The sequence below is a fragment of the Terrapene carolina genome, unplaced genomic scaffold (assembly GCF_002925995.2).
Source record: "Terrapene carolina triunguis isolate 2854851 unplaced genomic scaffold, T_m_triunguis-2.0 Scaffold85, whole genome shotgun sequence".
Classification (NCBI taxonomy): Eukaryota; Metazoa; Chordata; order Testudines; family Emydidae; genus Terrapene; species Terrapene triunguis.
In genome coordinates, this window is record NW_020664436.1 from 12,393,535 (window position 1) to 12,420,270 (window position 26,736).

Consider the following 26,736-nt stretch of genomic DNA (forward strand, 5'->3'; position numbering starts at 1 on the left):
GTCCACACAAACCCTGCATGTCATCCTGCTGGGGCAGCAGCCTCATGGCCATGAGAGTGAATACAATTAAAATCAGCATTTCCCATTTAACATACACAGATACTTGCTTTTTTGTGTGATTAGATACCAAACACATTGATTGTGACCAGCTAACAGTGAAATTTAAAATACAATTAGCAAAGGCAAAAGAATGACAAAAATCTTGTATCAGAAGTGTCATATATAAAGTTATTTACAAAAATTTTAAAAAAATAGTTAAGTGTACATGAAAATTAGGCAGTCATGTTGCCAATATGGCCCTCAGTACCACAAACGCAGAGCATCACTGCCATATACTGCGTTCTCTTTTTCTGCACCATTGATGTATACTATCCCTGTGAACTAGCTTTATAAATGGTGAACTGTTTTCTGAAGCTCTACAGGAGAAATATAAAGTCACAATGGAATGAAAGGGGACTTTCAACAATCTGAAGGATGCACTAGTGGCTTATCAAGAGTGAGCCATCCACTGTGCATGCCAAAGTCATTTATCTGGTTCATACTGTTACGGGAGTGGCCATAGGTAAGAAAGAGGTGCTTCTAGAATATGGAGTTTCTAATATTTTATTTCCCAGTATACTGTCATGTAATTTTGCAATTAAATTAAAAAAATACAAATATAAGTATGAAACAGTTACAAGAAAACAGTTGATGAACATTTTGTACCTCAATAAAATCAACAAGAAATAAAATTATATAATATATGATTCCTTAATGTCAATAAGAAATTTAAAAGTCTTAGTTTGTCCTTATACTGGACAGTAAAATGTGTATTGAGAAAAAATACTTTTCCAACCAAGGAAAATCTAACTGTGACTTTGCCAAAGATCGATCAAACAGTGATCATAATTTTTAAGAAAAGAAATGAGAACTGGGGCAGAACAGATGAATCACTGCTGTTGCACAATCATTCAGTAAAACAATTCAGAAACAATTCGCAGTTAAAAAGAATGGAGGATGCTCCGCCTTCACAATTTTGCTCTCTCATGAAACTATGTTCATGTTATACTTCAGCACATTATTGGAGGAAAAAGAAAGGTGAATAGAAAATCTGCATGTGAATAAATTCAGTAGCTGTAAAAACTATTTGCAAGTTTCACAAGTCTGTCAAAAATCTGTTGCATCATATATACTAACATAAAAAAGTGGAAATGCAATTTAACTGTTTAATGAATATAAACAATACAATTGATCCCAGTAATTTAGAATGGTCTAATGGTTTACAAAAACTGGACAATAAAAAAAATTAAATCAATACCCTTATATACAATAAATAACACATAATAGAGTTTATTATGGCTGGGGTTGACCTCGAGTGCTAGTTCCATATCTGCTTGGGACATTTGTAAAACCAGTCCTGAATCCTTGAGTTGCTCCCATCCCTGGAATTCCAAGTCCTTGATTGAATACACTGCTGTAAGGTACAGATCCATGGTTAAGGCCCAATCCATAGGGTCTTGCCTGAGTGTTTAAAAAGATAACTGGGTTCATATTTTTGCCCGGTGTGTTAAAAGAAAATTCTGGAGGTGGGCTGCTAGGTTTAGCTGGAGTGGATGTAACAGGGTTCAAATTATCAGTAGCTTTTAAATGTGGCATTGGAATAATATGATGATCTGAAAGATTCAACATATTGTTTGCAATAGGCCCAGATGTTAAGGTAGGTCTGATCCAATCATCTTTGAAAATCTGAACAGTCAAAGTAGAGACTAGAGTATACAGTCGATTAGTCACATGAGCAAGTACCATTTGTTCATTAGCATCTCTTCGAATTCGTACATGTACTGATCCAGCCTAGAAAGTGAACCAAAACAAAAACCAACCAGGCTGTTATAAGACTTTTAGGTAGAGATCCTGATTTGCATTAAACATTTTAACTACAAGGAGAGCTAAGCAGTATCTTATTCTGCACAAACGTGGAGACTACTTTGGAGCATCAGTGGAGACTACTGATCAGAGCCACACTTAAGTAATTCCATGATGAGGACAAATGTCCATGAGGTCAAAACACTGGGAATGGTGATAGGCTGAGATTCATATCTGGGAAATTTAGATTATTAAAACATTATGCACTTGGTGTTAAATATTGTTTACAGTTAACAGTGAAGTGAGGACAGAAGCTGTAACATGACAGGAGCAGGTGGAGAGAAGAAGAAAGAGCATTAAAACAAACTCCAAGTTGAGGAAAGTATGTCATTGTGCTGCTGTTGAATGCAAGAGACAACACCTGTACCAGGTGAGCTTGAAGGTAAGGTAAAAACAGAAGCATTGCCTCAGAGCTCTGTGTCTGAAGTGATTACACTACCGGATATAATCTGTGTGTGGTGTGTGCCTGCCTGACCCTTACTAATATTTCCCTCTCCCGTAACTTGAACTAGTACTGCAGACAGCATGGGAAACAAAGTTCTGTCCCTCATTTGCCTTTTGCATCCATATCTAACAAAGAATTTGACCTACAGCAAATGCAGTTAATGGCTGGTTTTCTTTCTGGTAGCATTAACTAGCAAGAGTGTAGGCAGATCTTGGGCATCACTCCAATTTCACTGCAGATTGGAAGGTGCCAAGTACAAACAGACAAGCTGAGGTGCAAAGGTTTTGTAAAAATTTGTGGAGAATCCACTGAGTCCCATTTATTCCCACTGCATGACTTCAGTAGTTCAGTAACATCTGGTATTTCAGGTAACAGAATAGGGGACTACAGAGCTTCCCCTTCCTTATCAGCAAATTTGGGTAAGTTAACTTTGGCCAAGAAGCTCCTATGTTTTCAGGGTATGACATGCTAAGAATAAAAAGGAAAGAAAAGTTTTAAAGGACTCTTAATTCCTGGCTGTCATTGAGTACCTGGATCCCCCGCTTTAGTTTCAGTAATAATTTCCTTTGTGTGTCCACTTTATATCACAGAAGAAAAAACAGCTGTTAGAAAGTTTTAATAAACTCCATATTTTCCATTTAGGATCTTATTAGGTGCTCCTCTGTAGTACAGGAATTCTACTTCTGTTTTAGGATTGCTAGAGCACATATGGTTCAGTTGAAGAGACCATAATTTCCTTTTCACTTCTCGTAGCTGAGCTTTTTCTTCCTCAGAGACAATTCATATTAACTTCCCATAAGATAAAGCCATAGGAGAATCCCATATCAATTGATTTGGCACTAATCATTAATGACATTTGGAAGAATTTTTAAGGATCCAAAATGGTAGCTTTACTCCGAAGTTGTTGTATAAGTCAATGATTACTACACCAAGAAGATTCAACTCTAACATCCTCTGACAAGTCTGAAAACTGGTTATCAATGCATGGTTCAAAGCAAAGATTTCATGGAAGGAGCACTTTAAAAAGAATAAAAAAATCCTACAAGGACCAAGCTATAATTTAGCCTATAGTAAGAAACACATGAATTTGCTGCTAGTGGTATTGTTCACTTTCTAGATATAAAATAGTTCTACATTTATGATACCACTCTGAATTGTGATGTGCACTTCTTTAGCAAAAGATTGTTATGGTGGATCTGTGACATGATGCCTCTGTATATAACCAAAAATTGCATCTTGTTCAGGGTGGGGGAGAGGATTCCAAGCCTCACTGTAAGTTTTCAGAAAAGTGCTGCAATTAGTGTAAAAAAAAAAATCCACTCAAGCTTTATTTAACAGGAAGGGGGGAAACTGTATTTTATGGCATCTGAATTTCTAAATTCCATTTAAAATAACAAGAGATCTCATTTATTTAGTAATTATTTAGCTAAGAGAGTAAAGATAATGTTCCCTTTTTAAGGAACAAGACAATATGGCACAAAACATACCAAAGTACCAAAGCCCAATGTCCAGAAATGCTCATTTCGAACCTCCAAGACACCATCCAAAGTAGAAACCTAATTTAAAACACAAATATGTGGTAAATTATCATTAAAGAAAATGTTTCCAGTCTTTTAGAAATGTAGATTCGTTTAGATAGCTGAGCTGTAGATGATATTGTCAATATTTCATTTTGCATTGTGGACTCTCCCTTCAACTAAATTTTCATAAGGGACTTTATTGAAGAAGATGCCACTAAACTCCTAAATATATTTATATCCAATGTATTCCCACTATCTGAAAATGTGTAATTTCTTCATATAGCAAGAGCTGTTTTTTCCGACACCCAGGCTCTTTCACGAATGCTTACAACTCCTCTATTTGTTAAAATATAAAAGGAACTCCCTCTTTTATGCCTTCTTAAAACAAATTGCAGCAAACCCTTTCAGTGATAATTTATCAAAGATTGAATATATTTTAAAGAAGATCTGTACCCTATTTAAGAACTTGAACATTTCTATAAGACATATCAACCGTACTGTCTAATTTAGATTGTAAGCTTTGTATTTCTTTTATACACACACACACACACACACACACACACACACACACACAGTGCAAGTGTAGAATTTTCATTTGCAGTCAGATTTATCTTCTGTGGGATGAACCTTGAAGGACCTGTAGGTTCTCACTATGCACATTCAGCCTTTGTATTGAACTTCTTTGCTGTGCACCTCATGTAACATGTTATACGCTAACTTACCTCTCTAATAAGTTTATCTAGCTGACCAATCACATGCGGTGGGGTTGTCTGAAAATAATCAAAAGAATGTTACAATAAAGACAGATGCTAATGTGGTCCTAATCTTAAAGTTATATTAACTTTATTATGATCTACTGTCTGCTGCCTTTATAATTTATAGTAGTATAGTCCTTTAAATGTAATTACTTGAGCGGGTAGTTTACTAAACTCACAATGCTGATAGTATATGTAACAAAAAAGCAACAACTCAATCAAAACTATAGGCTGCATCTGTGATTGCTATGATTCCGTGATACATAGTTGTCTCACATTCGAAATTTCTTCAGAGTTTAATCATGTATCATTTCTTTCTTGTGAACATTTTTCATTTACATGTTTAATGGTGGATATCATTAAACATGTACATTTTTAAAAAGGTAAAATTAAAACATTTTCTGACACTGTCTCACCTGAAGTAGTACTTTTCCACTGTAGACACTCATAGGATACATGGTACCAAAAGTCATCAAAGCAATAGCTATCGCAGAGGCTGTATCTACAGCAAAATAATTGCTGAAACAAAAAGGGTAATTTTAAATGACATTTAAATGAAATCTAGGGTATCTGCAAGCCATATGCCTTTTCTTTTAAATGGCCACCATTGTATAGATATAGAGAGAGAACATGCAAAAATTCACTAAGCATATGTATCTGAAACACACAACCTTTAAAAAACAAATGTCTCCATGATTATGGTTCATGTCACATGTGACATTTCAGCTTATCACATGACCAGTGCTTGCAAACCTAAAAGGAGATTTCCCATGAATTATACCCTAAAATACTTATTTATTTAAATAATTATTATACGTACTTAATTTCAATTAACAAATATGTAATGCAAAGAGCGAAAGCACCAGCAAGATCAATCAAGACAAAAGGATTCATTCGTGGAAGGAAGATGCTGCTCAACCCTGGAATGATTCCACACAGACTGCAACAAAACAGAAAAAAGCAATTGTCAGCTAGTTGTTGTTGTAAGTGCTGGAAAACTAGAATTAATAAGCTACACCTGCTACTCCAACATACAATAGACCCACTTCAAGGATCATGCAGGCAGGATGTTGCTGCTGACTGGGGGGGGGGGGGGGGGGGAGGAGGAGGAGGAGGAGGAAATCTGTGATGCTTGGGACACAAAGAAAATAAAAGGAAAAAACCTGAGAGAGAAACAATGTGCACCTGTCTCTATGCCTGGTCTTTTTGGAGGCCTCCATCTTCCTGCTGGACTAAGTGAGACGTCCCCATAAAATTCTTATGTTTAAATGAAGTATTTTGAGCTGTGAGGCAGCCCTAATGGCTGCTAGGAAATGCAGTTCAGACTGGCCTTGCTGGAGACAGAATTATCTTCACTCATTTGAGGAATGTTACTCAGATTTGCTGAGCAAGAGAGAGAGCAGAAATGTTTTAATACCAAGCTTATGTCTCAATCCCTGGTCAGAGTGCCCTATACGATGTGATGCAGTTAAAAATAACTTGGTATGACATAAGAATGACTAATATTCACTTAAGTATTAGCTATTATGAAAAAAAATATCATGAAGCCTTACCTTCTGCTAAGATCTGCAACATGCTCCTGAAGCCAACTCGTACTAGCAGCTTCACAAAAACACAAAGGTACCAATTATAATCAGAACAACAATTCATCTTAAGGTGTGTTTTTAAAAAATAATGTAAGGAAGTAGTAAAATATGAGTGAATAATCCATCTTAACATTAGATCACAATGATCAGAGTGTCAAATATCACTTGAGAAAGGAGAACATTTTCTGGCCTGTGGTTGGTTAGAAACCTTTTCTCATGCAACATCTGAATTGGATTAATTTCAAGTGCAACTGCAGACTTCACTGTTTATTTTTAAAGAAAATATTGCCTTTGTTAACTTCTAAATGCATACAAACTTGGGCTCTCTATGGGAGCACACTACTTGTAAACCCTCCCCTTCCACACACACACACACACTTGTGTGCAGAAAATCACGTGAGTAGTCCTATTGACATCAATGGGACTATTCATGCACGTAGCTGCTCACCAACATGAGGAAAGGGAGCATATTCTGGCCCTGTAACTATGTTGAAAGGAATTTTTTGCAAATACAGGCAGCTACAGCATTATCCACCCTAGAACACCGCATGTGAATTGGATGTGGGGGAAAAACCACCACCTTTGAGCCATTTAATCCAGCTCTCCTAAACAAATTGCAAAATAAATAAATAAATACATAAATAAAATCAATACACCTTTCTAATTGAGGCTCAGACAGTAACATTTGCTGTATGCCTACAGGCACATAGGAATTAGTATAGTGGATCAGATCAGTGCCTATATACTGCCTCCAACAGTAGCCAACACCCAATATATGCTGAAGGCCTCACACAGAGCATCTAATCAATTCAGCAATGCTCAAATTTGGTGGCCAAAATTCCTCTCTGACCCCTAGTCAGATGACAGGGTTATACCCTAAAACTGTAGCCCCCAAACTTTTTACCTCAATCCCCACCCCTTACCCTAGGGTTGCCAACCCTCCAGGACTGGCCTGGAGTCTCCAATAATTAAAGATTGATCTTTAATTAAAGATTATATCATGTTATTAAATCTCCATGAATACATCCAACCAAAATTGGCAACCCTAGTGTGTGTGTGTGTGTGTGGGGGGGCAGTGCACAGTTACACAAGAGAAATTTAGATAGTTTTTCAGTACCTTGCCTTGATCCCAGTTAATCATCTTTCACCTTGATACCCAACACCATTTGACTAGGTCTCTCGAGTATTTCCACAATCCTCCTTAAGTTTTCACTAGCCTAAATAATTATTATCAGCACATTTCACCATCTCCTTGTCTACAGCTTCCTCTACATCCCAACACAGACCCTAGGAATACTCCATCTGTCTTTGTTATAACTAATAAACATTTACTATGACTGTTTCCTATCACATACGTTTAATTTTTGTTTAAATTCATCACAGGTTTCTGGTTCTTCACTACATAGTTAATTATTTTCCTCTCTAGCTCCTTGTGAGGGATCTGGTCAAAAGCAAATCATGACGGTAATGTAGAACTTTGCTAATTCTGACTTTGAAGCTAGTCTACAAAACTCAGTTAATTTTCCTGAAACATGTAGATCTCATCCCTTCTCTAAGAAGACAGCTGTAATGAGTCTTAGATTAAGTAGTTTACTTTCAAAATATACTACAACACAAATTATAAATAGTAATAAGCACTGATACAACTCTACATTTATGAAAGGGAGCACTACAATTAATTAATCCTCACAAAGCCCTTATAAAGTAAATATTATTACTCCCATTTCACTGACGTGGAAAATGTGGTACAGAATGGTTGAGCTTCAATCTGAAAGTCAGGGTTAGAATTTAGAAGTTCCTGGCTCCCTGCTCAATTCACTCTGCTTTTCCACATTAGTGTGTTACATATAAAATACTATAAGTAATTAAAATTACACTAACCAAAACAAATATATTTTGTGATGCAACAGCCTTTTAAAAAAGTTATGCATTCACTCAATTTGCAAATTTCCATAATGCTCAATTAGTGAGAATGATTGTGATTTTACAATACAAAGAATAAAAACTCCAAGGAGTAAGCTGTATAAAGAAGATGGTTTTTATTAACAAAACTTTAAATATCTGTACACGTCTGTCTGTATCATTGTAAGATTGCCCACATTAAAATTTTACTGGTTGAATAAAGGAGCTAAAACAGATGAAGAAGAAACGAATCTGTATCTTAACATAAGAATGGCCACACTTCGACAGATCAATGTTCCATCTAGCCCAGTATCCTGTCTTCTGATAGTGGCAAATGCCAGATGCTTCAGAGGGAAAAAACAGAATAGGATAATTATCTAGTGATCCATCCCCTGCTGTCCAGTCCCAGCTTCTGGCAGTCAGAGGTTTAGGGACACCTAGACCATGGGATTGCATCCCTAACCATCATGGCTAATAGCCTTTGATGGACCTGTCCTCCATGAACTTATCTAATTCTTTTTTGAACCCAGTTATACTTTTGGCCTTCACAACATCCCCTGGCAACACGTTCCACAGGTTGACTGAGAGTTGTGTGAAGAAGTGCTTCTTACATTTGTTTTAAATACAGCAAAGTAGTAGCTGCATCTGAAATTACACTCAATTTACCATATTGATGATGGTGTACTACTCTCTGTCCCCCCCTATGGACTTAGTACATGACACATGAGGAGACTGCCTCCAATTCAAAACCTTTTAATTAGATTTATTGAACTATTAGAAATGACATACATGGCAACTGTATTTCTTATCTAACAAAAAATATATTTGGAAGAAAACAGTTAATATTCATTGCCTTTCCTTGAATCTTGTCACAGTTCATTCAACACATACCTTCAGACACATAAGCAAAAGGCTTATTCCGAATGGAAAGCATTGTAAACAAGTTGAAAAAGAGAGCCACGAAAGTACCAACCAACAATCGTCCCCTAAAGAGCGGAAAAATAGATTAATCTTCATTTTTCACAGTATCCACCTGTGATGTTACAAAGTGAAACTGCCATTAATGAAACACTTCTGAACATTCTCCAGTATGATAAATTCCAGTTGAATATTTAATAACCAACAGCAATCATTTTAACATTTATCAATATTGTATATTTTATTTGTGGTAAGATCAGGCTTAATTCAATTCTCAATTAACTGTACAACCTCAAAAGAGAAATTTTAATAAATAAAAATATACAAATAATTAGGGCTGTCAAGCAATTAAAAAAACTAATCACGCGTTTAAAAAAATTAATTGCGATTAATCACACTGTTAAACAATGATAGAATCCATTTATTTAAACATTTTTGGATGTTTTCTACATTTTCAAATATATTGATTTCAATTACAACACAAAATACAAAGTGTACAGTGCTCACTTTATATTTATGTTTGATTACAAATATTTGCACTGTAAAAAACAAAAGAAATAGTATTTTTCATTTCACCTAATAAAACAAGTACTGTATTGCAATTTCTTTATCATGACAGTTGAAATTACAAAAATAACTGCATTCAAAAATAATCCAATGTAAAACTTTAGAGCCTACAAGTCCATTTAGCCCTATTTCTTGTTCAGCCAGTCGCTCAGACAAACAAGTTTGTTTACATTTGCAAGAGATAATGCCGCTTGCTTCTTGCTCATAATATCACCTGAAAGTGAGAACAGGTGTTTGCATGGCACTGTTGCAGCCGGTGTCACAAGATATTTACATGCCAGATGTGCTAAAGATTCATATGTCCTTTCATGCTTCATCCACCATTCCAGAGGACATGTATCCATGCTGATGACAGGTTCTGCTCGATAACAATCCAAAGCAGTGCGGACTGACACATGTTCATTTTCATTATCTGAGTCAGATGCCACCAGCAGAAGGTTGATTTTCTTTTTTGGTGGTTCGGGTTCTGTAGTTTCTGCATCAGAGTGTTGCTCTTTTAAGACTTCTGAAAGCATGTTCCACACATCATCCCTCTCAGATTTTGGAAGGTACTTCGGATTCTTAAACCTTGGGTCGAGTGCTGTACCTATCTTTAGAAATCTCACATTGGTACCTTCTTTGTGTTTTGTCAAACCTGCAGCGAAAGTGTTCTTAAAATGAACAACACGTGCTGAGTCATGATGCGAGACTACTATAACATGAAATATATGGCAGAATGCGGGTAAAACAGAGCCGGAGACATTCAATTCTTGCCCAAGGACTTCAGTCATAAATTTCATTAACGCATTTTTTTTTTAAACGAGCGTAATCAGCATGAAAGCATGTCCTCTGGAATGGTGGCCGAAGCATACAGGGGCATATGAATGTTTAGCATATCTGGCACGTAAATACCTTGCAATGTCAGCTACAAAAGTCCCATGCGAATGCCTGTTCTCACTTTCTGGTGACACTGTAAGTAAGAAGTGGGCAGCATTATCTCCCGTAAATGTTAACAAACATGTTTGTCTTAGCGATTGGCTAAACAAAAAGTAGGACTGATTGGACTTGTAGGCTCTAAAGTTTTGTATTGTTTTGTTTTTGAGTGCAGTTATGTAACAAAAAAAAAATCTACATTTGTAAGTTGCACTTTCATGATAAAAAGAAACTGCACTACAGTACTTGTATGAGGTGAACTGAAAAATACTCTCATTTATAATTTTTTACAGTGCAATTATTTGCAATAAAAATAATATAAAGTGAGCAATTTACACTGTGTTGTGTTGTAATTTAAATCAATATATTTGAAAATGTAGAAAAACATCCAAAAATATTTAATAAATGTCAATTGGTATTCTATTGTTTAATGGTGCGATGAAAACTGTGATTAATCGTGATTAATTTTTGAGTTAATCGTGTGAGTTAACTGCGATTAATTGACAGCCCTAAAAATAATTAATAGAAGCACTAAGCTACAGGGAACAAATATGTAACTGCTCTTCAACTATCTGACTATTTATGGGCTCATGTAGACTGATCTGTAATTGCACGCCATAGATTGAAAAGTTATTACCACATGGCTTGCATGCAGTTTGGAACACAGAAATATCAATGTACTGAAAACAGTTTAATACTAGATAAGCCAAGTCACACTTACTTTGTACTAGATAAAGAATTAGAAACAAAAGTAAACTGACAAAAAATTATAGTTTCATATATAAAAATCCAATCTTACGTGTGTATCTCAGGTTGTTCCAGAAACCGTTCTGTACTACAAAAAATAAATTGTCAATTTTAGTTGTGTTTATTAAATTATATTTTAAAAACTAACTATATAAAGGAAAGATTTTCAGTTGCGGGCACCTAAACCCACAAATAAATGTAATGAGTGGGATACAGGATGCCAAATTAAATGCTTCAACAACGGTGCAAAAATGGCAAACGCTGTATTGAGATGTATGGATAAGAATGTCATTTTTATGACAACACATGAAGTAATTATTCCAATATGCTTGGCACCAAACTGAAACAGGGTATAATTTACCATTAGAGAAAGGACAAACAAGGATAGATAGAGTAACCCTCTAAATAAAAAGGATGTTATAATGAGGACTTAGATCAGTTATTCTCCTCAGTCAATGAACAGTAACAAAGAATTAATCTTCAACTGTAGCAGAGAAAATCTGGGATAAGTATTAGAAAACAGTAATATACAAGTAAGGCAAGAGAGCATACTGTCTCAGATGAGGTGCAATTGCCATCACAGGAGAAACTCAAGGCTATGCTGGGCATCCGGCTATTAAGAGTAGTCTAAAAATTTAATTCTGCCAAAAAGACCATTAAAGGGTCCCTCTTCCACATCAAATGAATGTGTGAAAAGGTGACAATGTTTTAAAACATGTTTGAGTAGAAAGAAACTAAACCTGAATTGGAAATACCATACCCATATAAAGAGGGGATGATTTTGTAAGGTGCTCAGCTGCCATCAGTTCCACTAAAGCCAATAGGAATGCAACAGTTCTGAAGACGCTCTCAACATGTACCTTCTCATGTTAGAACGTCAGATGTAAATCATAACGGAAACAGTACACATTCCTACCTTTCTTTTAGTATGAAAAGAGCTCCAAGTTGTGCCAGAACTGTGGAAGCAAATACTGCTAGTACTTCAAATCTCTCAAACCTGAAATTTGAGAAATAAGTTAAGAACACTGGACAATATATTAATAGGGTTTTCATTTTGGTCTGTGGGGAGCAAGCAGGAGACCTTCTACTCTAACTCTTTCCAGTAGGGCAGATGGAAATGAATCTGAAGTTTTAGGGAGGAGTAATTATTTTCAAGTTCCTTTAGGCCAACAATCCATATAACATGGATAGTTAACTGATTGGAGAGCCACAGGAAATTCTCACTGTAATCCCCACCATAGAATTAAGCAATTTACCTCTCTCTCCATCCCTATCCTAGGACTTTTTTCTTTAGATTCTCAATACCTGTGTCTCCTTGATTTATGAGATACTATAGATGTTTATTTGACAATCAATGTGCCTATGTATCACAACAATGGGCAAACTATACATTATTGAACAAATACAGTGCAATAAGTTAATGGGAATGGAGTCAAAAATTCTCACTGATTATGAAGACATTTTAGCATGCATACGCACATACAGATTTTTATAAATGGGAACTTTCTAGAAACACAGCTAATATACTTGCAAGTATTTTTCATGGCACATTAAATAATTAGTACTGTATTATTAGTAAGGCCCTACTTGAATTGCGGGATTATCAAAAAATTGTGGCTGAGTTGCCACAAAAATAAAGTCCATTATTACTTTTCTGCAATCTTCTGCTGTCAGCAGCCGCCCAGGGGTCATAGCGGGGGGCTCCTGCTGTCAACAGTCATCCGGGGGTCAGAGCAGAGGCCTGGGGTTGAGAGCAGGGACTTGGGTTCCCACTCTCAGCTCTGGGGCAGTCAGGGCTCCCACTGTCAGTCCCATGCACGGCAGGGCTCCTGCTGTCAAAATTGCAGTGGAAGCCTAATATTGCAGAATCCGCAATTTCTGCAATATCGCAAGTTAAGTAGGGCCTTAATTATTAGTGCTTACCCAAATGAATAGGCTGGGCTGGGCTTCTTCATCATTACCCAGTAGCTTATTAGGCATGTTATCAAACTAAAATCAAAAAGGAGGAGGCCGATATTAGGATAATCAACTATTACAAACTAAATAGTTTACAGATTAAATGTATTTTAACTTTCAGAATACACCCTTAATCTGAATGTTTCCATAAAACGTCAATTACTCTTTGGACCCAGTCCGGCAATCTTTAGGCTAGCGAGGATTTCCTAGAATTTAGTGGAAGTTCTGTCTGCATTTGGACTATGGACCAGATCTCTGGTGTATGTTTTATGAGGAGAGCTAATGAGTTATAATGGAGCTGTAGTCAATACAATCCCTTATATCAGCAATAACCTCATGACCTAAAAGATCAAAGGATGTACTGTACTTACAAGGGGCACTATCAACCTTCCCCAATACCCAGCATCATTCAGACTACAATAAGGTTATCACAACTCCAAATGCAATATATATTTTCCACTGAAGTTCCTATAAGAAAAAGAAGCTAAAGTTTAGTCTCTTTGTGCCCTAAAAATTCTTTTGAAGGTGAACTAGAGGGCAACAGAGAAACATGCAAATAGGAGTTGATAAGCAAAGGTTTTCCATTGGTCTTTTGCTGCACTGAGAAGGTTTCTCCTTTAATCCATTTGCTTTACTTGAATTCCTTTTTAATAAAGTTGCATGCTTTTAAATAGGGTGAAGTTAAAAAATCTTAACATTTTGTTAAATGGAAATAATTTAAAGCCTCTAGGCTGTAAGGCCAAAGATGGTGGCATAATCTCAATGGCCTGTCTTCCTCATGACTCAAGCATCCTCTTGAGTCTAAGACCAACTGTATGATGGACAGTAGTTACTGCTACTAATGGAAAAACAATCCATTTCAGTTTGATTTACTGGGGCCAACCATGTCCAGTGACTCTCATGGCACCCAATGGCTCATTGCTAAAAATAAAGGTGTTCAATATCCAAAAGTGCACGGTTTGAGAACTGGAAGTTAGATCAACAGTACACTAACTTAGAAAAGTTTAATTTTGAATGAAGAAAGTTAGTACACTGTTGTCACTCTATAAATAGTGAGGAGGCACAGTCTAACCTGTTCCAGAATCCTGAAGAAGCCAATCCTTTTAAGAACATAAGAACGGCCATACTGGGTCAGAGCAAAGGTCCATCAAGCCCAGTATCCTGTTCTCTGACAGTGGCCAATGGCAGGTGCCACAATGGGAATGAACAGACAGGTTATCAGTGATCCATGCCCTGTCACCCAATCCCAGCTTCTGGCAAACAGAGGCTAGGAACACCATTCCTGCCCATCCTAGCTAATAGCCATTGATGGACCTATCTTCCATGAATCTATCTAGCTCCCTTTTGAACTCCATTATAGTACTGGCCTTCACAATACCCTCTGGCAAGGAGTTCCATAGGTTGACAGTGCACTGCGTGAAAAAATACTTTCTTGTGTTTGTTTTAAACCTGCTATTAATTTCATTTGGTGGCCCCTTGTTCTTGTATTATGAGGAGTAAATAATACTTCCTTATTTACTTTCTCTATACCACTCATGATTTTATAGACCTCTATCATATCCCCCCTTTGTCGCCTCTTTTCCAATCTGAAAAGTCCCAGTCTTATTAGTCTCTCCTCATACGAAAGCCGTTCTATACCCCTAATCATTTTTGTTGCCCTTTTCTGAACCTTTTCCAATTCCAATATATCTTTTTTGAAATGGGGCGACCACATCTGTACTCATTATTCAAGGTGTGGGTATACCATGGATTTATCTAGAGGCAACATGATATTTTCTGTCTTATTATCTATCCCGTTCTTGATTATTCCCAACATTCTGTTCGCTTTTTTGACTGCCGCTGCACATTGAGTGGATGATTTCAGAGAACTATCCACAATGACTCTAAGATCTCTTTCTTGAGTGGTAACCGCTAATTTAGACCCCATCATTGTATATGTATAGTTAGGATCATGTTTTCCAATGTGCATTACTTTGCATTTATCAGCATGAAATTTCATCTGCCATTTTGTTGCCCAGTCACCCAGTTTTGTGAGATCCTTTTGTAGCTCTTCGCAGTCTGCCTGGGACTTAACTATCTTGAGTAGTTTTGTATCATCTGCAAATTTTGCCACCTCACTGTTTACCCCTTTTTCCAGATCATTTATAAATATGTTAAATAGGACTGGGCCCAGTTCAGATCCCTGGGGGACATCACTATTTACCTCTCTCCATTCTGAAAACTGACCATTTATTCCTACCCTTCGTTTCCTATCTTCTAACCAGTTACGAATCCATGAAAGAACCTTCCCGCTTATCCCATGACTGCTTATTTTGCTTAAGAGCCTTTGGTGAGGGACCTTGTCAAAGGCTTTCTGAAAATCTAATTTACTGAGACTAAGACAGCTAAGCTATTCTAGGATTCAGAAACTAATATTTCAGACACTTCAGAAATCAGTCTACATATGAGAGCCACATTATATAAAAACATACTGCTTTGCTCTTCATAGTTTTTAAAATGTTCGCACACTTGTTATTTGGATTACATTTATTAATGAATAAAAGCCTCCTCTTACTATTATACAGATTTCCATTTGTTCACATATTATATCACACATTAGTGTGGATCCAAGTTGTAAATTTCAGATCTGAATCCAAACTTCTCCAGTGTTCTGAGGTTTTTTATTTGGGTTTAGGTTATGGCCCAATCGTCTCTGTTACAATCTAGGAATGATCAGCAGACACCATTAAAAAGTAATAAAATATTGTTCCAAAGTATTGTTTTTACCACAGTATTTCCTTCTGCAGTGAGGTGCTTGTACTATATCACAGTAAAGATTTACTTTTTAACATAATGCATGACGTATTACCACCTCCACTCCCTTGCTAATTTTACAGTCTTACTGATCACTGTTTAAAGCACCATGTTAAAAGGAAACATCTAATAGTTTCCACCACTTTCCTTTGAAGACTATTTTAAAGGCAAATCTTACCACTAGGAAGGTCCTTCCTCAGTACTGGGCCAAATTTTCCATTACTATTAATTTTAACTCCTTGAACCAACCCAAATAATTTTTCTGCCTCTCTAGTGTTTACACCTTTTAGGTATTTGTAGACAGTGATCATGTCCCCACTATAGTTATATAAATAAACTGTTTAAGAAGAAATATTAAACTAGTAACCTCCAGTTACTAAGTTTTATTGCTCTTCTCTGAAGTCCTTCCCATTTGTTTATATCTTCCTGTTACTGAAGTACCTAGAACTGAATGCAACATGCTAGGCATGGGTCTCGGAGCAATGCAAAAGGAATTACTACCTCCCTATTCCATACTGTGGCGCCTCTGTGTATACAGCTCCAAATCAAACTGGCTTTTTTGGCTGTAGCACTCACTCAAAGCTCATACCTATTAGGCTATCCACTATCATTCTCAGGTCTCTCTTACTACTTTTCTACCTCTTACTAAGTATGTGTGATTCCGATTATTTTCTCCCTGATGTATTAAACTTGAATTTTTCCAAGATGAATCCTCTTTCCTGCCACATTTCTCCTCTGCAGATGCCTTTTGATTATTTTTGTTTGGAATGCCACTTGCAACACATCTCAAATTAGTGCCATCTGTGAATTTACACAGCACACTTTGTACCCCTTTCTTCCAGATCATTACTGAAAAAGTTAAAGGACACAGAACTTATCCCATAACAAACAGACACAGCCGCACAATGTAATATATTGATGTTTAGCATTACCCTTTGCTCACAGAACTTCAGCCTGTTTTCATTCCTTGTAATACTGGCCATATCCAGAGCACTTGAATTTACTTCTGAAGTAAAATTTTAATTTGTTATAAGCCATCATGAAGGTCACAAATTGAAAGAGTGAGGAAGTTATTTTTGCAGCAAAAATATTGAACATTGCTCACACCGAGCAAGAGATCAAACCTGTGTAAAGAATTTGCTGTGAGATAATTAGAAAATTCTTCAAGTCCACATCCTTCCCATCATCTCTGATATAACAATATTCAGGGCATTCCACTTTGGTATATTCCCAAAATTAAGGAAATAATATTCTGTGCACACTTGGCACACTATTTACAATCAATAATATTTCCAAAGTTTGAGTAAATTAGCAGTTTCATTCTGGATGTGTATAGTACACACAGAGTTTGAAGTCTCAAAATAAAGCTGTGTTTAGTAATAACTAAAAGGGGATTTTTCTTAAAATTAACATTCAGGTAACTCAAAAGTGGCCCAACAGCTTTTCCTTAAAAAGCTTTCCCTACAGTGAAATAAATTTTTTCTGAGCTGATCCAAAAAACAAGAAATTTCAACTGAGTTAGTACAGTAATTTTATGAGAAGTAACTGACAGATTTAGATATTCAAGTGTTATCACAATAACTTGGTCAGAGACTAGAACTTATTTTAATATAAAGTCTTGACCAAGACATTTTGCCTTCCAACTGCCATTCTTGCATGCATGTTGTTGTGATTTATAAATGTTTTGCTAGCAATCAGGTAACATCCATAATATGCATGCACCTCCAATGATTAAGTCACATTATTTCCCTTGCTAAAACCTAAAATGGCTAAACCACAAGTTTTTTCATAGATATTGTGTGTTCATATATGAAACTTTAACTTGCATATTACATAATACTCATTGGATCAGCTTATTTTTTCCAACAAGCTGCACATTTTAGATGGCAGCACCAACAAATGTCATGCACATTTGTTCAAATGTTTTCTTCATATTAGCAAAAGATTTGTGGTTTTCTGTCTGTTCGAAAGTGGAAAAAAATATAACTATAGTAAAAATTTCAATACTGTACGCTATCTGATACAAAACAGTATCTACATTAATGGAAGGGCATAAGCTTGTAAATATGCTACTTCACAAAAAGCTAAATAAAAAACAAAACCTTCTACTGCAGCCTCATAAGAAAACAGTACACAAAGCTTTCTTTTTTCTATTTACCTCAAATTACAAGAGAAGTACAACTAAATTATTCTACCAAAGTTCATAGCTTTGCTCACTTCACCAAAGATTCTGGGTGATTTATATACTAATTCCAAATTCCTTAAATGAAACTGTTGCAGTTCAGGGCAACTGCATCTGTATTTTCCACCGCAGTGGTCCAGCAAGGGCGCCTACCCTCAGGGTTCCAGCTCCCCTGGCCATCACCTCCCTTGTGTGTAGACCAGCATCTCTCTCCCTTCTGACCAGGGTATTTCCAGGCTGCACAATTATTGAACGGTGTCAAGTATCAGGGGGTAGCCATGTTAGTCTGTATCTACAAAAACAACAAGGAGTCTGGTGACACCTTAAAGACTAACAGTCTGTTAGTCTTTAAGGTGACACCAGACTCCTTGTTGTAATTACTGAATGGGTTATTCCCAGCACAGAAAGATTGCCTAAGGATACCTGCTTGCTTTCTCTTCAGAGATGTTTAGCAGTATAATTGCTAAAGTTATAAGTATCACACAGTTCTTTCTATGCAAGCCTATTTCATTCTTAAGGTAAAAAGCATTATAGAGAAAAACATTAAACAATAAAAAAAAACCCTACTAATAAGCTTACCAGAATTAACCCCCTACTAACAAGAATTCTGGCAGGGTAAATCCTTCAAACCCCACCCTAGGGGTATCCTTGTGGTTACCAGTTCATCACTGCATCAGCTCAGAACCATCACCCAGTGCTCCCAACCTTACCCTAAAGACCGGGGCCCTCTGTGGAACATGGGTCCTGCCTGTTTGCTGGATTAGGAAGAAGACCATGAGCCAGTTTATAACCAGACTATTTATCCACAAACCCTTTCTTTGTCTGTTGGTCTGTGCAGAATCCAGTTTGCACTAGTATATGTATCTCTCTCCAGGGGGTGGAGGGAAGGTGGCTTCAGGGGGTTGATAAAGAAGGAAGTACATTAGCATTCCCCCATCCTACTAAAGAAGGTACTACAAACAATTTACTCCCGAGGAAGTTCTGTGCCACTGCATAATGCAGTATTTGTGCAGAATTAATGTTATAAGCAGAATTTCATTTTTTCCTTGCAAAATTTGGTGCTGCATAGCTGCTGGTCGCCACTAGGAGCGCTGGACCCAGCGGAGCCTGGTTCCCCAACTTGCAGTGCGCCTGCGCAAGAGGTGTGGGCGGGCTACGGTTCCCGGGTTTGCTGGCCCCGCTCAGTCACATGGTGCAGCCAGGCCTCCCTGCACAGCAGCTCCCAGAGCTGGCAAGCTGTGCCCCATGGGAAAAGGCAGGAACAACAGCTAGGAGCTGCAGGGAGGGGCTGCTGCTTTCCGGGAGGGGAGACTGAGGGTCAAAGGGGGGGGAGTCTGTTGGGGGGGGGAGGCGGAGGGATGCATGTGACTCGAGCTGTTCCGGGGATGGACGAAACTTTAAATTATGCACCCACTCCGTATCAGTAGGTATGGATAGTCTCTGCCTGGTGGGACAGTAACGAAGCTGCATGGAACGTAGCCTGCAGCTGGGCTCTGGGGGGAGGAGATACAGGCATCTGGGCCGGGGGGTGGGGGGGGAGGAGGCGCTCCATGTAGCTCCCTCCAGCATCCCCCAAATCCCCTCCTCTGACACTCCCCTAAATACTCCCTCGCACTACACACAGACCCCTCCAGCACCCCCAAACTGTACCCCCCTCCCAGCAGTGTCCTCTATTTGGGAACTTGAAATATAGTAACCCTAAGGGGGCAGGGCAAATAAACAAGAATCGACTAAAAGACTGGTGAGAGAGAGAGTTTTTCCCCCAAGATATGTCCAGCTGGCACGTGTGACACACCCAGATGGAAGCACCCAACAAAACCATAACAGAGAAACAGGAACTGGGTTCTTGTAAGGGTTTCTTTAACTCTCTACTCCTGGGAGAATCTTCCAGACATACTTGCTGACAGGTATTTTGAAATAAATTACCAAAATAATTGAAACTGACCAATAAAATATGCAGAATTTTAAAATATTGTGCACAGAATTTTTAATTTTTTGGCACAGAATTCCCCCAGGAGTAATACAATGCCACAATAACCCATACACAATTGCAGTTTTAATACAATGTACCCCAAAAGTATTAATCCTAATTCAATAAAGTTTATCTTATTTCCATAAGGTTTGTTCAGGACAATACAAGATATTGTTAGTCTCTCAAAGACATTTTCCAGCAGACTTCAACTTTTAGTAATCTTAGGTCATCACCGATATACAAATATATTTTTTTAAGAGTGATCCAGTTTTTCTTTTAATGAACTGAATTGATACGAATTATACCTAATGAGAAAATGAACTACAGATTTACCACCCATTCTTCAGGAATAGAGATCAGAAATCAGTAAATACGGTCAAGAGTCTACAATGCTTACACATGCTTAATTTTACAAAAACTAGCAGTCTTGTTGAAGTCAATGTGTTTGTAGCATCTGGCCCTCAAAACAGAAGTAAAACTAAAAATCACTTCCCCCACCCTAAAGCTAAAACAAATTTTACAAATGATACTTGTGGAACCGGTGGTGGTAAAATTTTCTGAGTCAACCAATTAAAGAGATACTAGTTTGGCACACAGTGTGGATTTTGTTTTCAATTTACTTTGTTATAACGTCAGGCAGCTGTGTACAGAAATCTAAACATAGTTGACATTTTTAAATTGCTCTTATCAGAGCTGTGATATTAGTCACTGTTTTCTTCTAAGTTTATGTACTATTTGTCACATAATCTTATATACACTTAATCTAAAACATTGTTAAACCAACTAGTCAGTTCTTGCATGTTTTTATGAAAAGTCATGAATAACTCTGTAGTTGGAACATAATATTTATTCATGCTATTTTTACCCTATTTCAAATTTAGTAAAAAGAATATTCTTACAAGTATTGATAATTTGTAGGATCAGATTTAAAAAAAACGTACCTGAAAAGATTAAAGATGGTCAGGTAAGTATAGGCAGTTAAAGCTGTGAAAACAACATTTTAAACACTTAACACACTTTACATTATAAGCAACAAAGAACGCTATATGTGATTTTGCCTTCAAAAATTATGTGTCCCTCAATGTCTCCCTGACACAGCTATTATCTTTTTCTATCTGCACAAATTCTCTTTGCTGAAAACATAACTTATCTCAAAGTATGAAAATGTACGTCTTAAAACTGTTTTTGTATTTTTCTGTCTGTAATACATAGTACTAACTACGCTAATATTTCATTTAAAAACAAGTTGCTTAACACAAGACTAGTTCTGTGAAACCATGTAAAATATTGAAGTATTTAGTCATTGATGAGCATCTAATCATGAATAGTTAAGGTTGGGAATTTAAACATGGAAAAATCAGGAAATTCTCAGTTAAGGTTTCCATCCCAACAGTAACAGTGCCTGTGTATGTATTACAATAAAGGGAAGGGTGAACTGGTTTAGCTAAGATAGGAACTAGAGCAATGTTTTGATAATCATTTTTTCAAACTGAAATAAGATTAGAACTGCACCACACAGTGAAAATATAGGCACTGTATCTGCATTGCAGATACATGGGAATGTCTTGTGTATTGTATGCAAAACCAGGACACATATTGTAGGGCTGGCTGGGGAATACAGGGCAGAATACACATGGATTTAGGAGACGCCACTGCCATTACATCACAATTGGATGGGAGGGTCTCCATTGAAGTCAATCGGACTACTGACTTGAATAAAGGTTTGAAGCACTAGTGCTAAGATTCTAACCTCTGCGTGAAGGAAGCTCTGAGAAGGACTGGCAAGGAAAGCAGCAGCATCAGAAGCAGTTGTGGGAACAGTGAGTACCTTGAAGAATTCACTGGCCAGGTGCAGTTCCTAAGCCTTGCAGAAAGGGCGTTCTCCTAAACTGATTATGCAGAGGCCAGTTGCACAGCCGTATAATTCCATTATACTCAGGGCCCTGCTTGTTTATTATGCTGGCATTGCAATAAATTAAAACTCAACAACAGATAATTATTTAGATACAAGAACAGAACATACCTATACTGTTAGTAGAGCTGCACCACATAAGCAGGAAACCGGTGCATATTAAATTAATTGCACCAAACAGCAAGATCTTCCAGGACTGTTAATAAGAGTAATTACATGAGTAACCATTTGGCTTAAAAGACAAAATATGATAAAATATGCCTGGCTTGATTAAAAAAATCTGCAATACTTCATTACACATGTAGTGTTCCCCCCCCAAAAAAAGGGTTATTTTGAAATAAACTATTAAACACCCTCACCTCGCTTTGCTAACTTTATGGGCAACCTGACAACTCACTTTCAACAGCATCATGGTACATGCATCACGAAACATCAGCCTTAAAAAACAATTCTACTCTGAAAATTAACTATGTAAAAATGCCACCTTTTTACTTGCAGATCTGTGTAAAGTACACACCTGCTTACTTAGTGATAAAAATATATTATAGCTTTACTCCTATTAACTGTGGAGAAACAACAGAGCTAAGAGAGAGCTGGAAGCTATTCCTTCATGTACATTGTCTAAGACGTTCCTTTTCACCTGTGCATCGCCTTTGTAGCCAATGGGCTGCACTAGTGTCACTTGGGGCTGAAACTGAAGACACTAGGGTTGCACAGGTGTAAATATGGACCTAATTTAGCCTGCAGAACATTTACTCCTAGTGATGATGAATAAGAAACAACCCAGCTTGACTCTCAGATCCCAGGCTGAGTTTGCAGGTCTGGTAGTCAGTAAGAGCATTTTTACTTGTAAACTGAGTACTGCTTGTCGTGGAAAGAATCACCCACGCAGTGATTTTAGTTCACAGACTCAGAGCCTGAGGCCTTTATTGCAATACGAACCAGTGCGCACTGGGGTGCAGCTCGGAAGCTAGCACCCCGAACAGCAGCACGCAGGCTGCTTTTATTTACTAAAACCACAAGCATGATACAATTAATACGTCATTAGTTAAGAAATTAAGAACCAATCATAAGCTGGGCATATAGTGGACACGAGCTCAAGGGCAAATCACAAGCCGGGCTTTGGGTGAACACGCGCTCATCACGAGCTGGGGTGTTGGGTTGGGGTCACTCTTCCCTCCTCCCCTCGCCCTCTTTCTTAATGTTCCAAGAAGTGGGTGTAATTGGGCATGGGGACATTTGGTGGTTTCCGCGAGGGTGGTGCTCAACTCTGGCTTAGGTACATTTCTTAAGACTTGGTACATGTCATTTTCCGGGGGATTTCGGTAAGAGCTAAGGGGGGTTTTTCGGGGGATGCTTAAAAGAGAGCTATCATTGGCTGGTTTGCAGATAGCTGGAATTAGAGTATTATTGCAAACAATAGTAGCAGCAAGGATGATTAGTTCTTTGCAGACCAATGTCTCAACACCTAGCATCTTGCGGTTATTATATTTCAGTAACGGTTATCATATTTCAGTAACACTGCGGGTTTATATCTCTAAAGCTTATGATTATCATATTTTTAAAGCAGTTAGCTCACCAACAGACTTTATGCAGACTTCCTCCTTACTATTTAGTTATATTAAAAGAACATTATGTTGTGCAGTTTGGTTCAGGCTTTTAGGCCTGCTCCAGCTCTGGGCAAAGGTTATCAGTGTAACAGGCTTCTGTGGGAGGGTCCGCGTCGGAGTGTGGTGACTCATAGCTTAAGCTGTTATAGTAAAGAAGACCCCCCTGTTCTGTTTCCCCACAGCTGATACGGATAACAGTGGGGTGGGGGAAAACCATCCTCATTGAACATTAATGAGACAGAGAGACGGGGAGAACAGACTAAATTTTAAGTTTAATAAAAAAAAAAAAAAAAAAAAGTAGTAGGGGGTCGAATCCAGCACTCTTCACAGAGGCAAAACTCCTTTCCCCCACTACACTGGAAATTTTGTCTGAGTAAGAAATCCAGGATTTAGCCCTATTTTAATTAAACAATTCAAAGCAGCCTTGCAAAATTTCACCCACCAGGAGTGTTTAATTCGGTTTCATGACAAATCAAATATCACATGATTTTTCATTATAATCATTCATCAAAGTAAACAGCAGGTATACAGATTTTGTGACTACGGTGGTAAATTTTTATGACAGTTTTGCAAAGCTACTTTAAAATTCCCTCTCGATGGGTTTGAATCTTATCAAGATACCATGTACAGAACAATCCTTATGGCCTTTTTCATTGTTGTTTTTTCAGGACAGAGGTCTAATTCATTTCTACCTTAAAGAAATGGGAGTTGGATAGAGCCTTTAACTGCCAAGTATGTTTTATCTGTTCCATAAGGCTTTATGAGCATCACATATTTGATTTAAAATTAAACGTGAGGCACTCAATCAATGGCAATGGACACCACATAAATTAGAAAGTAATTAAATTTTACAATAAACTCAGTGAAAACAATGCAGGTGCAGCTAATAGTGGAGTAAAGCAGATTACTACTATTTAGGCCATCTATAAAACAATATGTACTTCACTAATTCTTAAATTGTTCTCCTACCATTCTTCAGATATATTTTCGGCCATTTTTCAAGTTCTGTGATTACTTCAACACACACTTAAGTACAAGGCCATGAACCCAAATGAATGTTTAACTTAAAATATAAATTAAAATGTCTACTTAACTACTTTTGAAAGCATAGCTAGGAAAGGGTAAAAAGATATGTATCTGGAAAGTTAACAATATACTAATCATTTAGGCATAATCACAATTAAATTACATTTGTAATCCATTTTAAAAATTAACTTACCCTTCGATCAGCTGCTACCAACCTAAATTCCTGTGTTAACTTGCTAGCTATTGTTCTTTGTGATTTGCGGAATAGATGTATTGTCCCCTTTAAAAAAAAAAAAAAAAAAAAGGAAAATTAGTTTTCTTCTTGTTCAAACCATTTTTATGTTCCCTTCTTATTTTTATTCCTAGAAACTACTGTAGCTCCTTTGTAATCAACTGAATATACACTGCTTTCTGGTAAATGTTGACCATCTTCATATTCCTCATCAAAGAAGCAACATCATGGATAATAATGAGTAAGGTTAGGGAGATGCCACAATCGTCAAAGGAGCGAGCAGCAAAATGACTGAGCTCTTGTCAACCCTTCCCCAAATTTTTTCCTTATAATCTTTTCTACCCCGCTCAGCACAGTGGGCTGATTTAAATCAAAGAATTTAGATAAGTGGTTTACAAGATGATTTAAATCAGCACATAGGAAATCTTGGTTTAAATCACTGAGTTTATTCTTGTTTGCATTTGTGGTTTAGTTATTTTTCTAAAGCATTAAACATTGATATGCAACCAAATATCTTTATGCTAGCATGGAGGATACACTATATATTTAAGGAATTATACAGCTTCACATACATTTATTCAGATGCTTAATTTTTACATTTTTATTACGTTACAAAATGGTGACTAACTCATATCTTATTTACTAGAAAATGTTTTATTCTGGATTTGTGTCAAGCGGCATTTGAATGGAAATTAGAATTCAAATTCATTTTAAAATATACAAAAACAGCATTTATAATTGTTTTTAGTTAAAACTATAAGAAAAAAAGAGTTTAAGTATGTTTTTCATTTAAAATTGATTTATTAAACAAAGGAATTAACTGTCATTAGTAAAGTGATGGATTGTTTCTGGTCATCATGGGCCACACTTCCAAAGGTCTTTAGGTGCCTAAAGATGGAGATAGGGAAATCCCACTAGGCACCTAAGCAGGTTAGGTGCCTAGCTTGCCTTGAAAATCTGGTCCTATGCCCTTCAAGTTATTAGAATTAGCAGATCTCATCCCTTTCCAATTGGTTATTAATTCATAGACTGGAAGAGAGTGAGGGGAAAAAAGCTCTCTTACTTTTTCAATTCCTAATCAATTTCTCAACTTTGAATGAACTAATCCAAATGAAGAAAATAGTCTCAACTTGCTAGCTAAACCGTCCCTCATTGTCTTAGCCCTCCACTCCAAACTTCCTGCAACTGTGAAAATTTCAACTGATAAAAATAGAAAAAAAGCGCTTAAAACACATAATTTTGCACAACTGTGAAAATTTAAAATTGAAAAAACAAACTGATATTATCCACTGAAAATATAAATATAGAATTCTGCCAAGCCTAAATGTAATCAATAATTTTAGGGGTCTTCAATGGGCCACAGATATGATAGGCTGCCCAAACTGAAAATCTTTTCCATTTAGAAGAATACTGTACATACTTGATCATAAGCCGGTTCATTTATAAGCTGACCCCCCCAAGATGGATAAGTAAAAATGGAAAAATTTTATAACCCGTTGATAAGCCAACCCTATAATTCAGGGGTCGGCAAACTTTGGCTCCCAGGCCATCAGGATAAGCCGCTGGCGGGCCGAGATGGTTTGTTTACCTCGAGCGTCCACAGGCACGGAGGTAAACCTAAGTAAACAAAGTGTCCTGGCACGCCCTGGCACGCCAGCGGCTTACCCTGATGGGCAGGGACAGCAATTTGGTGGGGAAATTTTTTGGTGGGGGGGAGGGGGGTAGGGAACAGGCTGGGGGCCAGGGGAGTATCCCCTGTGACCACCCCCCACATGACCCCACCTTTAGCCTGGGACCCT

General features: G+C 37.3%; 1 protein-coding gene across 5 annotated transcripts in view; it reads right to left on the bottom strand.

Moving 5' to 3' along the window:
* Window positions 1-1,191: 1,191 nt before the first annotated feature.
* Window positions 1,192-26,736, bottom strand: part of SLC30A6 (solute carrier family 30 member 6) — a 34,054-nt gene continuing 8,509 nt past the window's right edge. For 4 of the 5 annotated variants that reach the window (XM_026649634.1, XM_026649637.1, XM_026649636.1 and 1 more), the window contains exons 2-14: window positions 24,899-24,985; window positions 22,181-22,265; window positions 21,099-21,141; window positions 13,178-13,243; window positions 12,171-12,251; window positions 11,307-11,342; window positions 9,002-9,096; window positions 6,176-6,224; window positions 5,443-5,562; window positions 5,039-5,141; window positions 4,590-4,637; window positions 3,835-3,903; window positions 1,192-1,830 (exon numbers count right to left, since the gene is read on the bottom strand). In XM_026649634.1, coding sequence (XP_026505419.1) covers window positions 1,333-1,830; window positions 3,835-3,903; window positions 4,590-4,637; window positions 5,039-5,141; window positions 5,443-5,562; window positions 6,176-6,224; window positions 9,002-9,096; window positions 11,307-11,342; window positions 12,171-12,251; window positions 13,178-13,243; window positions 21,099-21,141; window positions 22,181-22,265; window positions 24,899-24,985 — 1,380 coding nt within the window. In that variant the 3' untranslated portion in view covers window positions 1,192-1,332. The remainder of the gene's footprint in view (window positions 1,831-3,834; window positions 3,904-4,589; window positions 4,638-5,038; window positions 5,142-5,442; window positions 5,563-6,175; window positions 6,225-9,001; window positions 9,097-11,306; window positions 11,343-12,170; window positions 12,252-13,177; window positions 13,244-21,098; window positions 21,142-22,180; window positions 22,266-24,898; window positions 24,986-26,736) is intronic. The other variant, XM_026649638.1, reaches the window with a different exon arrangement.